The sequence below is a fragment of the Acanthopagrus latus genome, chromosome 21 (genome assembly GCF_904848185.1).
Source record: "Acanthopagrus latus isolate v.2019 chromosome 21, fAcaLat1.1, whole genome shotgun sequence".
NCBI classification, from domain to species: Eukaryota; Metazoa; Chordata; class Actinopteri; order Spariformes; family Sparidae; genus Acanthopagrus; species Acanthopagrus latus.
Genome location: NC_051059.1, coordinates 15,117,558 through 15,132,815, shown reverse-complemented (window position 1 = coordinate 15,132,815; position 15,258 = coordinate 15,117,558). Strand labels below are relative to the sequence as shown.

At 41.7% G+C, this 15,258-nt stretch overlaps 2 protein-coding genes across 4 annotated transcripts in view; both read right to left on the bottom strand.

The window, feature by feature from the left end:
- The window catches only part of pde1cb (phosphodiesterase 1C, calmodulin-dependent b), a 99,043-nt gene extending 93,749 nt beyond the window's left edge, over positions 1 to 5,294 (bottom strand). For 2 of the 3 annotated variants that reach the window (XM_037083293.1, XM_037083295.1), the window contains exon 1: positions 4,506 to 5,294. In XM_037083293.1, coding sequence (XP_036939188.1) covers positions 4,506 to 4,767 — 262 coding nt within the window. In that variant the 5' untranslated portion in view covers positions 4,768 to 5,294. The remainder of the gene's footprint in view (positions 1 to 4,505) is intronic. The other variant, XM_037083294.1, reaches the window with a different exon arrangement.
- Positions 5,295 to 6,614: 1,320 nt separating this feature from the next.
- LOC119010809 (vimentin A2-like) lies at positions 6,615 to 13,583 on the bottom strand. Its single transcript, XM_037083300.1, has 9 exons — positions 12,966 to 13,583; positions 12,487 to 12,547; positions 9,714 to 9,809; positions 9,234 to 9,398; positions 7,922 to 8,047; positions 7,487 to 7,707; positions 7,354 to 7,397; positions 7,159 to 7,241; positions 6,615 to 7,055 (listed from the first exon to the last, which is right to left on the bottom strand). Exons 1-9 carry the CDS (start codon positions 13,490 to 13,492, stop codon positions 7,014 to 7,016), a joined length of 1,365 nt encoding a protein of 454 aa, XP_036939195.1. The 5' UTR covers positions 13,493 to 13,583; the 3' UTR covers positions 6,615 to 7,013.
- Positions 13,584 to 15,258: the final 1,675 nt, after the last annotated feature.

Genomic DNA, 15,258 nt, shown 5'->3' with positions numbered 1-15,258 from the left:
CAGCTCTACACCAGACTATAGCCATTGATTAACAGACGTCCCAATAGGCTTGTTGTATTAAAAACATTCAAACGTATAAGTCATTCATTGATCTGTTTTGCCTCTGTACTGTATTGTGTTTTTGTAGTATCCAATTACAAAATGGATTTCCATCCAAGAAGCCAGCTGGTGCCTCTTAACTTATTAATGAAGAATGCATCTTCATATAGTAGTAGACGCAGCAGCAGTAATGCTAGTATACATTAGTGTCAGTGTGCATTCCATAAACATTATTTATCTATTATATTATGGGAATACATTCAGAAGCATTCACACATCATTTTTCACAGTGATACATGATACATGATGCTTTTTCTGGAAGACTTACTAGTTAATAACTTAATTATGTTCTGAAAATGTTGGTAACAATTAACTTGATGGCTATTTAGCATGTACAATCCTAAGTGCCATTTAAGCATCTCATAAATGTTTTTTCACACCCGATACTAGATTAAATGTTAGCAGGTGCTTACCTATGTAACAATTAAAACTCCTCCTGTGGGTACACCTAAGGCCGGGCTCCAGATTGACTTTTTATACTAGTTGCATTGGTGCCCCAGCACTTAATTTAGGCGCTCCTAATAAAAATGTGTTTCATTGCACTTGACAGATTTTTGGCCACATCTGCAACTAAATTAGTCGAATGTGGGGTCCTGTGAGGTGAAGTTGGTGTATCGATGATTGACAAGGGAATAAAACCCAGTTGTTATAATGGAAAATATGTGTGCACAGGAGAAGATATCATCACTGGAAAAAATATTGTACATATATAAACACTTAAAAATGTCCTTATATCTGCTAACAACTAGAGCCTGACCGATTTACCGGTGGGCTGATATTAGGCATTTTACATCGGTATCAGCATTCATGATGGCAGATAAATTAATATTTAAAAAAAAAAAAAAACGGACCAAGCACCCTATAAACATGTTATGAGTGTTGTTGTCCACCAGAGGGCACTCTACAACAGGTCGAGTCTAAGCCACCTACTAGACGTACAGGACGGCTACGCTGAGATCTCTACGTGTAGGGTCACGTGTCACGTGTCACAGGTCACCATGCCTGCGCAAACATGCTAGCTACTGCAAAATCCAAGCGAGCTAAGTGTCCTGGTTAGCAGCTTCCACTGATGTCAATAAAAGAACGGAACCAAAAAAAATGTGCATTTGTCTGATTTGTCAAACTACCATCGCTATTCCGAAGAAAGGGAATGTTGACAGGCACTTTCAAACTGTTTATAAAAAGTATGACACTAACTTCCCTCCGAAAAGTGAGCTGAGGCTGACACCGAAGCATCGTGACGGGTGAGTCACTCTATCAAGCGAGAGGACGCTGGCGTGAATATCGCCGCTTCTCAATCTATTGCAAAATTTTTTCTGTTGGAAAAAGAAAGCCAAGTTGTCCCTACAAGCTCTGGGGCTGTGCTACTGACTTTGAAGGCTGCACACCTGAACAACTGGCTCCATGGACTCGCCTTTATCCGCCAATCAGCTGTTAGCCTAGCAACGCTAACTTTCAAACTGACTTGCAACACTCGTGTTTTGAACGCCACAAACCCTAGAATATATTTTGATGTTCCTCTGCTCTGTTGCAACAATAAAACAAACAAGTTTATTTTTAAACTGCATTGTCATATTATTTCAGTGAGGACTAATAAATAACTACAAATTACTACTGTTATGGAAAGCTGTTCATGTTTTGTTAGGCATTGAGATATATATATATATATATATATATATATATATGTGTGTGCGTGTATGTGTGTGTGTATATATACATATATCACCAAATATTCGTATCAGTATTGGCCTTAAAAATCCTTTATTGGTCGGGCTCTACTAACAAATACCTTATAGTGTATCATAACCCATTATTTAATTAATCCTGTATATAGAATAAGTATTCTTTGGGAAATGAATTGAGTCTGTGTTTCTCAATAAAGACATTTTCAGTATGCTGCTTACAAGCTTTACTTACTTAATTTATCATTAGAGTGTTATTCAATGTTTCACTTCCAAATAAAAGTGTTTTTACGCTGCTCAAAATACAGTGGCACATTGTGTGCATTCAGTAAATAAATCATAAATGTATACAGGAATATGTAAATGTGTGACACTACAGTCTCAAACACAACTTTATCCCACTGTTTCTCATACAAACATGCTATGGATGGAAATGCCATACAGTATGACTAAAATATGCTATAAGCGTGACTGCAGCTCCTAGCACGCCACAGGAAACTCCTGAATGTGACCTAGTTCTTGTGCCAGTATTGCAATCAACAGCAGGATAATTGCAGCTCTTCAACATCACTATTATTTCAAAATCTCTCCAGTAGTTTATATTTACACCTGATTATGAGGACTGACTGTAAGACACTTTCCATAAAGCTTCTGCTACACTGCTCATGTATTGTGGGTAGCTGAAACACCCTTAACAGTTTAAAACGAACCATCTGTTTCAATTGTGTGGTCATGTGGTCTCATTTGGTACGGCAGCTCAGACCAGAGCTACAATTGAAGGTTATTAGAGCTGATGTCAAACTGTTCTTTTAACTCTAGAACTCAGCAGTAGTTAAGATCTCTACACTTCAGGGACTGTTTAACACGGAACACCCAGAAGGTGAGCTGATCGAGAGCAAAGTGTCTGCTGCGTTTTGTTCCTCGGGAGGAAGCAGATGAGTGTATCGTCAGAGGAGAGTCGGAGGGGAGACTCCTCAACACACAGGAACATCACTGGGGACAGGGGAGGAAACTCAATGGGAGTCTACGCTGTCATACAGTCATGGAAACACCACAGTACAGATGGTATTTAAAGAGACAGCAAGGGAGAAGTATTTTCCTCTGGGATGGATATGTACGGAGTTGGAACTGGAGGTGGCAGGAGTGGTGTGAGAGTTCAAGATAAACAGGATAAACTGAAGGAAACACTGAGCAACACACAGGACAAAGCTAAAAAAAAAAAATATGTTCCTCAAAATAACATTTTACAGTTAAAATGGATTTCTACACGAGCTGCACAACAGATTCAAGCTGAATTGGGCTTATTTCATTGAAACTGCTGGATAAATGTTGTACCGTGTACTGTATCTCACATAGCACCACTTTTTGTTAACATGTTACCTCTTTTCCTGTGTGCTGTCACCTGATAACTGCTGCTGATTAGCGAAAATTCTGTACCGTTTTTCCAATAAAAACAACACAGAACATCTCTCAAACACAGCAGTTTCTCATGTGAATTTGTTAAAATCAACAGGACTGCAATTTGGTTTATTTCAGTCTGAGGGACAGGACACCACGAACATCAAAGAGATGCTTTGGTAGTGGAGATATGTTGCATTGAGGCTGGTCTTCAAAGAGCTCGGCATTCATTCAGTGAATACCTTTTTTTTCCCCAGTAGCATATTCACAGTAATCCTCTGAAGTGACCAGTTGCTCTCATCTACAGATACATCCATGAGCTGAACCACTGAGATGTGCAGCATAAAGTGACACAGCTGCTGTATTTGAGGCCAGGATACACACAAAAAACTGGGACATTTCCCTTTAATGAGAGAGTTCTTTTGTAATTTTCTAAATTAAACCAGGGGGTGGCCCTTTAACACCATGCAAGCATTTATGTAAAGAGTATGACCTTCAGTTGGTGCCAGTTCACCAGCCTGGGTAACACTGTAACTAAGTAACAAAGTACCCATGTGCTTCAATTATGTACAATTTCAGATAACCCTTACATAAGGGGCACTATGTAGTTTTGGAAAAGAAAAGCAATCTCAGAATTGAATCATTCACAAGATTAAAGAGGTAATAACCCAAACTCAGAAATACTTCATCTTTTCCACAAGTGAATAAATAAGCTGTGCAGTTTGAAGCTAGAAAATCAGCAGGACCCCACAAATACAAACAAAGTGAAACAGTAGTAAAACTGTGTTGACGATGTTGCTGTAGTTTTGAAATGAAAGATCTTCACTGAATGGTTGCCTAAACAAAATAAATAAGCAACTCTCTTTGGTTTCACGAGTGAATAAACTGAATAAACAATACACAGTTTCTCACTGTTTTACTTAGTTAATATTTGTCGGACTCTGCCACCTTTCTAGCTTCAAATTGTTCATCGCTTAAATATTACAATTCAGAGTTTGAATTCTCCAAAGCTACACAGTGTCGGTTCGTTTATTCAGTTTATTCAGTCTTGGATACAAAGAGTTTGTCGATTTAGTTTGTTAAGGCTTACACAAAAAAAGACAATGTCACCCTTCACCCCTCTGATAAACACATTTCAAACTGCTTTACTTTGTTTATACGTGGCGGACCCTGCCACCTTTCCGGCTTCACTGTTCTGAAGACCTCATTTTTCTGTCACAACAGCTCAGTTATGGAAAAGATGGATGTTTCTGAGTTTAAAATCTCTTCTCAAAGCTACACAGTGCCCCCTCTAAAGTGTGGACTTGTGCTCGCTGTTCAACTCACCACTTCGCTGCGCTTCGTTGGTCTTTTTCTTGGAACTTTCTCGGCCTTTGTCTGAGTCTTGTCTGCTCAGGACCTCGGACAGCGACTGGCGGGAACTCTGCCTGCAGGTCTGGCTGGCGACGTTGAACCGCGTACTCTTCTTCCTGGCCCGGTCCGACTCCGGGGCGGACTGGCTCCTCTCCGGGTCATGGTTCTCCGGCTCCGAACCCACTTTCACCAACGCGTTTCTTGTCCTTGTTAGAGCAGAAGTCACCGAGCCCATCACCAAAAAAACAAAAGAGGCTTAAAGCTTCAGTCGGAAAGGGTCACTCTGAGTTTCATCTTTACTCGAACCTGTTTAAACTTGACTCCATTTTTGTTTGTGTACTCTGCTCGCCAAATACAACCACCAACAAAGCGCCGTGGGGGGAGAAGAAAAAAAAAAAACACCCACCTCCGACACTCAGAAACTGTTAGCTTGAAACTTCATTTTAAACCATGTTAACCGACACATCAAAATGAGAAGAAGCGTAAAAACAGAGTTTGAACGGATCATGTCGGCATCCCCCTCCACTCGCGTTTCCTCCGGCAGACACGTCACATGGATGAAGTTGCTCTTGTCGACAAACACACTGATCTCTCGGGGCAGACCGGCGAAAACAAGCGACATTAATTAACTGGCAGCTATCCCGGGTTATTAAAATGAGCAGATACACAGCTGCACTCACGTTAAGTGTGCCTAACACTGTTCGTTTTATAATCAAAATTAGCCAAGAAATTTCCCTTGTTGAAATCGCGTTTTTAAGCGTATGTTTGGTTAATTATCGCGAGATCTGACCTGAGTCAAATAAACAAGTTCCAAATTGTGATTTAATGAAGCTTCTGGCTACTTGTGACAGATCGTATCCTGCTGTTCAGCAAATGAGCCACCGCTGCATGTGGTTCAGTTGACACCAATCACCGACAGATGGCAGTCAAGTACAGCAGCATCTCAAGTGAATTCAGAGCTGAGCCAGTTTTTGGTTAGAACTGCAGTATTTTCTCTCCACATTTCTACTGATAATACTGACCAAATTGTCTGCTGAAACACTGCCACATTAGATCTCCCTGGAAAAGTCAATGATCCTGATGTTGACATTATTCAAGATTCAAGATTTCTTTATTGTTAATTTACCCAGGGACAACGACACAGTTGCCAAGTAAAAGTAGCATCAAAGAGCTGCAAGATTTTGACGTCTAAGCCTCCTTATATTTTAATAAGATGTCATTTTGTCAAGATGAATATGCTTGTTATGTTTTACTGAAGGTCATCTTTGTTCATGGGTGGAAAAAATATTCAAATCCTTTTCTTATGAGGATAGCAATACAATAATGTAAAATAACTCAATTACAAAGTCCTCCATTCAACATATTACCCAAATATTAACCAAACAAATGAGTATGCAGTATTATCTGCAAAACGCACTCAATGCGCTCAAAGTAAGAAGTACTTGATGCATTGTTTATCAACCAATCATACATTTAACTTGTGGTATTATTCTGAAAATGTTACTATAGATGTCAGATAAAGTAAAAGTAAAGGTTGACTATTTTACTAAGAAGCATAAAGTTGCATGACATGGAAATTCTCAAAGTATCTCAAAAGTGTGCATAGCTGCAGTTCTTGAGTACATGTACTGTTATCTTATCTAGATCTTATTATGCAACGTAAGTGTTACTACATTTTGGTTGAACTTTTGAACAGATCATTTTGTAATGAGGACATTTTAATTTTGTAAAGCTCCTTACAATTGATATTCACTAAGTTAAGTGTCAAACATTCTTACGTCGATGTCAGTTTATTTCTGGGGTTTTCAGTCATGTCAAGGAACGGACAACCCATTAAAAGCAGCAATTGAAATAAAATTTACCAACATAGATCATAAAGTTTCCCTTCAACTTTAGATGCTTGATGTATTGCAGGTCAACTTATTGGACTTTCAGTAAGGAGGTTTTGTTTCAATATGTAATCCTACCGATCTATCTCATTTCCAGTTCTTGCACTGCTTAAAATAATACCAGTTTCCCCTTTTTTCATATGAGGAACTGTTCAGCCTAATGCTACTTAAGCATCACAACTCGTGCACAGGATTGAATTACAGTCTCAATGTTTTATTGCTGCATACAGGCAATTGTGACATCTTTAGCATACATGTTTCCTGGAGTGTGCATGCTGTATTGATCAAAAATACTACTTTGGTTACAAAGAAAGATTTTTGTAGACCTCAATAAGGATTTCTATGTTGTGCTGATCTCATTATTGTGTCTAAACAAATGTGACAAAAGAGAATACTTTCAGCAGAGGAGAGGAAGCAGAATATAGTCTGTGTGTCAACTAACAGGCTCACTGGATCATCACATATAAAGGCACTTTAAGAAGCTGTTTGCTTTTTGTGTTGTTGTTGGTTTGTTCGCTTGCTTGAAGCCCTGGTGAATTGTGTTTTTCTTCGTATTGCTTTTGTTGATTGTTTGGCAAAGACAAATACATCATCACTCCATGTCATCGTGGTTCTGGGTTGACTCGTTGATCACCTGAACAAGGACGCAGAGGACAGAGAAACGGGGATGAGTCTGAGCTGAGAAGACCGTCAGGAAATTACTTCATTGATTGGAAATCACTTGAAGTGGACTCTACCTGACCATCCCTAGTCTCAATGGTCTTGATGAGAACCTTCTTGGTTGTGGTTTCAATATGAGGTTTGGAGTCCATCATTGTTTCTAAAAAAAAAAAAAGAAAAAAAAAAAGACAGAAACAGTTTGTTCTATTTTTAGCGCGCAATATATTTATCACATTCCTGCTGTGAAGTCAACATGCAGACTGTGATCCTACCTCTCAGGTTTAGAGATGAGAAGCTAGCCAGTGGGGTGGTGATTCTGAAAGTAGAGACAGTAACGGTCACATGCAATGATCTGCATCTCTGTTGAATCACATGAATGCTCAGGCAAAGGTCATCGTGCGTTACCTGCTCTCCTCTCCTTCCAGCAGCTTCCTGTAGGTGGCAATCTCGATGTCCAGGGCCATCTTGACATTTAGGAGGTCCTGGTACTCCCGGAGGTGACGGGCCATCTCGTCCTTCATGTTGTGAATGTCCTCCTCCAGACGTCCGATGGTGTCCTGGTAACCGCTCGTCTCCAGGGAGAAGTTCTCCTCCATCTCTCTCATCTGGCGATCCAAGGACTCATTCTGGGAGAGCAGGCAAGAGGGAGCACAATGACACTCAAGGCGGTGAATAAAAATGAAAAGACAAGAGTGAGCTCTTTGCTGTGTCATTGTTCAAACAAATGCTTTGTTTCTAGGGACTTTTTGTGCTCCATTTGTTTATCTCAAGTTGTTTTTGGATTGAAAACATTGGGCTTTTTTGTATAATGTCCTTGTATGCGGCAGGGTGTATACTCACAGTTCCTTTGAGGGCATCCACCTCACAGGTAAGTGCCTGAACCTGACGTCTATAGTCATTGGCCTCTTGCTTGGCCACTCTCAAAGCATCATTATTCCTGGCTGCGGCTTCAGTGAGGTCAGCAAACTGGCAATCATAGCGACAAACATAGACAGAGGGAGAAAAACCGTTCAATAAATGATGAGTCAGAGGTTGAGGCAGAGCGAATTGTTATGAAAGATGTGGCCACAAAACGGACTTGCAGACGTGACGCCACACTTTGGTGAAGCAGTTTTGATGCTTGCTCAAGGTCATAAAGACAAAAAAGATTCTCATGTACTGAGCCGCTTTTAGTATAAATGCCCTCTTTTTATAGAAAATTAACATTTACAGCTGTTTTTGTTTTTTGTTTTTTTTTTGTCCATCAAGTCCAGGGGAAATATTTCCTTGGCTGCTGAATGCTCGTTGAAGTTCTCTTCTTTTTTTTTTTTTGAGGTTATAAGAAAAGTAAGATTCTATTTTACTGCAGTTCTCATGGTACTTGGGTAGTTGATTTAATGCCCTACTAAAGAGAAATAAAAGCTGTAGCTGATTTTAACCAACACCAGCTGATTTTTCAGCCTCATGGGGGCACTGGAAACATGCTCTAAACAAAACATTGACACATCATTACTTTTAAAGTGATAGACTGAACTTATTAGCAGGCAATTGTCGGTTTGTCAAAACAGAAGTCATCTGAATTTTTGTTTCTGTCCACCTGAAAAAAAGTCCTAAGGGAAACATCTTCATGGCTGCTAAATGCTAAACTCTGTTCACAAGTTGTAGGCAGGTCGAGCACAGAGGCTGCATAGATACGTTTATGCTTTAACAACTACTAGTGTTGTCAAAAATATCCACATTTTGTTACACACTGATACTGAATATTTAGAATCTTCTCAAGACTAATTTTCAGCAGCAACAACGCACCAGTACCAGCTCTGCTTTCTCACCCTCTCTTCTTTCCGACAGCAGTTTGACAAATGCAAATTATTTTGAATGGCTTAATCCAAAGAGAAAAGACTATTGTTTAAAAAAACAACAACATGATATTCAATGTGATATAAATTTAAAGTTGCTGCAAGTGATATATTTTTTTAATTAAGTGTTAAATAGCTCTATATTCCTACAGTAAATGCTTTGTTTGGTCAGTAACCCACAAACTCCCTCCTCCCCCAACTCGTGCAGCAAAAGAGCAAAGAAATGTGCATGACTACAGAGACAGTAGAGTTCTCAGTTTACCATGTCACTTCCTACTTTCTTGAACATACCCTCCAAACTGGTGCAAAATCTTTACCTTGGATTTGTACCACTCCTCGGACTCGTGGATGTTTTTGGAGGCCAGGTTCTCATACTGCAGGCGGACGTCCCTCAGAGCAGCTGTCAGGTCAGGTTTAGCCATCTCCATGTCCACCTGCACATGCTGCTGCTGCTGCATCTGACTCTGCAGCTCCAGCATTTCCTGCAGTGCAATCAATGGAACAGGCATGTGCAAATACAATTTTGCCAACTCATATGGTATTCATTAGGGACATTATTACAAATACGTCAACAATCTATTTTAAGGTTCTTGCGTATACTTTTCCATGACTTTCTTGTCAGTATAACATTGCTCTGAGGCATCGAGTCCGGTCGCTTTAGTCTGGGCAGATTAACAAATACCTCAAATGATTTGGCCCAGTATGCTTGTAGTTTGCCTTTATCTTGTTAGGCAGTGCATGCACGGTGTTTTCTTTTAAACTAGAGTCAGCTTTGGACACAAAAAGAGGAAGCTTACCTCATCATGCAGCTTCTTGAGGAAGTTGATTTCATCCTGGAGTGATTCTACCTTCCGCTCCAGGTCAAGTCTGGCGAGAGCAGCGTTGTCCACATCCTGTGGGGTGGTGACACCGACTCTTAATGAGGTGACTTGTGAAGGTGAATTATACATTATGTGTTTGCTGACACAGAGCAAAACTAACGCTCTTTCGCATTGCTGCATAGGCACACTCAGACAATGCCCACGTACACAAAGTGACCTTTTGTGTAGCGAAGCAAGGTCACTCCCGCATGCATCCAATAACACTCGACTGTAGACATGTGACAAGTGTCCTTGCAGATGTCATTTAGGTGTGTTCTCATGTCTTTCACATGTCCTGCACACCGCAGCACCTTTTAAGCCACAGTACTCGAATACATCACTGGCACTTTAGAGGGAAATATGCTGTGCTTCACTAGATTTCTTCTATTGTCACTAATCACTTTTCAGATAAAGATGTTACCTTCAAAACATATGCTGAGCTCATAAGTGTTTGGACAAATTCAAACATAAAGTACTAAAACCAAAAATACAATATATCATCGATGATACGATACTCGTAAAGATAAAACTGTTACAGCATAAAATGTGCTATTACTTGTGACACTTTAAAGGTGCATTATGTTTTAATTGGCCACCCAAACTCATACTCAATATAACTAGGGGGCTGGGCACCCACTAACTTCCACATGCTAGCTGGCTCAGTTAGCCGTGCAGTTAGCGGTCCTGACTGACCAGGAAGGGCTGGGGCTAGCTGGTCAGCATGCTGACTTCAGTAAATAGCTCTGCAACACAAAATAAAAAGATGTCGTCATGTCAAAACATGTTGAAATAAATCTGATTCATTTTTAGATGTTTTCGACTGAAATTCTAACGTATTGCATCGTTAAGTAATTGTGCTTACTTTTACTTATTACTTTAATTTCTACTAGGACGTCAGCGTGGTCGATTATCAGTTACAGATTAATTGCATTCAAAAGTGTGCTGCTTTGGCTCTGATGCAGCATCTCCTCTCTAATGCCACGTCAAAGTCAAAGCCTATTAACACTGGAAAATCTGAATTTGTAAAGTAACTAAAGTTTGCGAATAAATGTAGTGGAGTGGAAGGAAAAAGTAGCATGAAATGGATTCCATTTAGGTGAGATATTTGAAGGGCTCCAATAATGTGCATGTTCGCTCTTTGACGTGACTTACTGGGACACTTAATATAGCCGAGCTGGCGTTGATGTCATCGGCATTGGTCACACTTGTGCTCTTCCTGCTTTGACAGGTCAGACTGTGAGCTGTGAAAAGGGCCTATTTTTACCTTCTTCTTGAGTAAAAAGGATCTCAATACTTCCCCCAGCACTGCAGATCAGCTGCATAGAGTTCTTCCAAATGGAAGCCCCTGACTAAACAATAAAAAAAGCAAATGAAACTCTATAGTTGCACTTCTGTCTATTTGTACCTCTGGGAGCAGAAAGGGTCCAACAATGTTTCAGTGATTCCATCCCTTTATAAGGGAGTCTGACTGAATAAAGCAGGCACTGCATAAGCATTGTTCCAGAGACCCTTAATCCCTTTTGTTATTACCTAACCGCATTCTTAGCCTGAAAATCTCTACGAGTTCTTTTGGTAGAAATAGTTATTCAACTGGGAGCTCTATTACTGAGTTGGTTGGAGAACTGTGAACATCTGATTTAACTGAATTGAGCACAAGGCAAATGAAAAAAAACACTACAACGTAAGAACAGTTGAGCTGTTCAAAACATCCGTCTCTGCTCTGTTCGATTCCCGCGTATGTGTGGGCGGTGGCACCACACCGCTGTGCTTTGTCAGGGCGTTGGCAGGCTGGTAACTGAGGTATCAGCAAATGAAGCAGCTTTTGCGTCGGCTCTAATGCCACAAACAAAGTGTGCTATTCAGCAGGGTTTCCCCAAACCGGCCCGAGGCTGAAGGAGTGACTGTCTGCCTGACTGAGCGAGAGCCGGCTGTGGACCCTGCATTGTTGTGCGAGTGCCACCATGGCAGCCAACAGGGACTTCCTTCCTTCCTGGCATTCATATGGACGTGATTGAGCGATGTATTGATGGATCCTAAAAAAAAAAAAAGGAAATAACTGGGGGAAGTGAAGTTTATTGTTACAAGTCTGATGCTATCCCATCAGCCCTTCGCTGTTCACCCGGTGATGGGCAAGCACCTCTGACAAGCCCATAACGAGTGGGATTCTTCTGTGCTGATGCCCTCAGCAGAACGAGACAGCCGGATCACATGGCGGCTTGTCTTTTCGCTCTGATAACCACACTGGGTCCACACTGTCACACGTGTTTTTTTTTGTGTGTGTGTGTGTGTGTCCGTCCAGCTCATTCAGCGTGACCAGACAGACTTAAAAAGATCTCCTCTCGCTGCAGGCATGATTTAACAGCCACAACTTGGCCTTTTGTACCGGGCCCTGGGGGGGGCGGGGGGGGCGGTTCTGCTGCTCGACAGCTATTTGGGATTTGTGGACGGAATCTGCTGTTGTGCCATCAGAAAAAGAGAGACATTCCTGCGTCTGCAGCTCTGGAGCGATAATTAGATCGAGGGAGGGCGGACAGTCACACCACTGAAGTGAGACTCATGGAGATAATGAAGGTCTGTCTAATCTCTCTGACATCATCACTTGTTTCAGGTCTTTAACCCCTTACGGCGGGAGAGGTGTGGCAGAGGAGAGCTAAGAAGACAAGTTGTTGATTCTGCATATAAAAAAAAACTAACTTTTGTCATACTGTACCTGTCTGAAGCTCTGCATGTTGCTCTCAGCATCCTCCCGCTGGGCGATCTCATCCTGCAACCTGCAAAGACAGACAAACAAAGCAGGCACTTTATTTTTTATTCAGGCAGCCACTACTGGGACTCTTCCTCTTTAAAAAGACGAGAGGGGGAAAAAAACAGCCTTTTATGCTTCCAAAAAAAGCTTTGCCCTTTTCTGTCTCACTTCTACTTCACGCATGAAAGCATTTCTCAGGGAAGATTTGACTCAGACACAAAGCTGCAGCAGCACTTCAGCCTCATGGCTTTTGCGCAGCGCTTGGCACATATTCATGCGGGAAAAGTGCGCAAAGTCAAGTTTGTATTTGGGTCTATATAGCATGCTTATCGGTAATAGTCAGTCATGCACACACGCTCGTGATAATGGATCTAATTGATAGGCCTGTATGAAGTTGCTCTATCATCACACATTAGAGGACACGGAGGTGCCACGCCTCCTACTTCTCTCTCAGCCGGTCGATGTCTTCCGCCAGGTTGTCCCGGTAAACCTCCACCCGGGCCTTCTCGTTGGTGAGCTGGTCCACCTGGCGCCTCAGCTCCCGCATCTCGTCCTCGTACAGATCTCCGACCCGGGACGTGCCTTTGCCCCGCAGCTGCTCCAGCTCCGCCAGCAGGATCTTGTTCTGCTGCTCCAAGAAGCGGACCTTCTCGATGTAGCTGGCGAAGCGGTCGTTGAGCGACTGCATCTGCACCTTCTCGTTGGTGCGGTTCGTCATGAACTCGCTGTTTATGGCGTCGGACAGGGAGAAGTCCAGGTTCTCGGAGGCCAGCCGGGGCATGGCCGCGGTGCTCCGGAGCCGCTGCGTCTTCGCCGCGTACACGGTGGGAGCGAGGGAGACACCGTAGGTGGCCCGGGAGGAGCGCACCGGGATGGAGAACTGGCGGCTGGTGTAGCTGCTCCTGGCAGAGACTCTCTCCCCGCCGAACATCTTCCTGTAGGAGGAACTTGGAGTTGTTCTGTGAGACATCTTTTCCTTGCGGCTTCGCAGACAATCGCTCAGTGTTGCCCCTGTCCCGACTGTGCGCCTGGGAGGGCGTTCCCCGAGCCGTTACTCGTTTATAGTCTCCTCCTTATGCAAATAGTGTCAACGGTGACCTGAGCGACACCTCGGTGGTCCAATCAGAGAGCGCGCCCCGGGACGGTCGTCCCTCAGGTCCAAAACAGATCCTGCGTCAACCTGGGTCCAAACTCTGCTGGTGTTGTGCTCAGTGGAGAAGTGGTGGGCGGTACAGGGCGGTAGCCGGGACTTTTTTTTTTTTTTTTAAAGAAAGTACTGAGGTCATGCCCCCCTCCGACCCCCACCCCATCCATCAGGAACATGGATGGGGTGCATTTCTTTGCATTTCTGACAAGACCAGTATTCGCTGAGGAAATACTGTCAGTGCCAGCATACAGACGAAAACTGGACTCAAATTCTGACAGAAGAAGAAGAACATAAGGAGCAATTACAGCCGATTTTGACTTAAATGTATCAAACTTATTTCTATGCTGAAAGGAACTTATTAACCCCAGGAACACTTTATATAAACAATCATTAATAAATGGCAAATTGATTGTTAGTAAGATTTAGTTCAGCAAATTAACTGTTAAGAAACAATGGAACGGCTCGTAAAACATTATAAATTTTATAAACCAATTGTAAATGAATGTTAAAGATATCACTTGCGACTCTTTAATGGGCATCCAAATAATATATAAATGAACTACTTTTATTCGTGAAGTATTGAAAACATCACTTGCAACTTTCCATTAAACCATTGCTAATAAATAGTTTATAAGACATTTCATTGCTTGTTCACAGTGAAATAACTGTTTACTTTAAATTTGATGTAAAAACAATTTCACATATAGCTGTTTCTTTTAATGATATAATAGAAAGTTTCATCAAATATATATCTTCAATCGTCCTCAATGGTAGCCACGGCCCTGGGAAAGAGTACTGAGAATCTGTCTTCAAGTACGAGTACGGTTACATTACTGAATTGGTTAAACGCAGATGACAGGTTTGGATAGTAATTCAAACTATACTCGATTATGATTTCAAAAGTAACTAAGTAGATTACTTGATGTAATGCATGCTTATGTCCGAGTAGATTTACAGACTAATTAAAGTAATGAGCAGTTGTTTTAAGTTGCTTCCACCCCTGATGGTTGGTATGTTTTGTCACACCACAGATTATGGTGTCCAGTCTTAAACCTCACTGTGCACAAGCCGAAATCACATGTGAGGTAATTACATTGGTGTCTCCGTACAGCAGCACATGAGTGTCAGGAGATGCAGCCTGTGCCACTGGTAGTTGTTTCTTTTGGACGCTGGCCAAATCTGCTTATTAATAATTGAAAATGTATACAAGGGGGATGTGAATCTGATCCCAAAGTACTGCTGAAGTGCAGCAAAGTACACAGAAGGTTACAATTGGAAGGTTTTAATGTGCGTGTAGAGAAGAAAAGTTTTCCCACGGAAGTGAAATTTCATCCTCACTATCCAGATTTTACACAATGCAGTGCTGGGAATTTCTTCTTGAGAACTGATTTAATCATTTAATCAATTTCTTTCTCCTCTTGTCTCTCAAGCGACAAAAGCACACATCTCACATGGATTTCTGTACCGCATGTGTCATCTTCAAACATTTTTTAACCAGTTTTGTGGAGCATTGTGATGAGGTCAGTGTTGCAGAAAAGTACACAAAAGTCGCAAAAGTAAAAGTCAACCAAAGGGACTGTTCTTTTAGT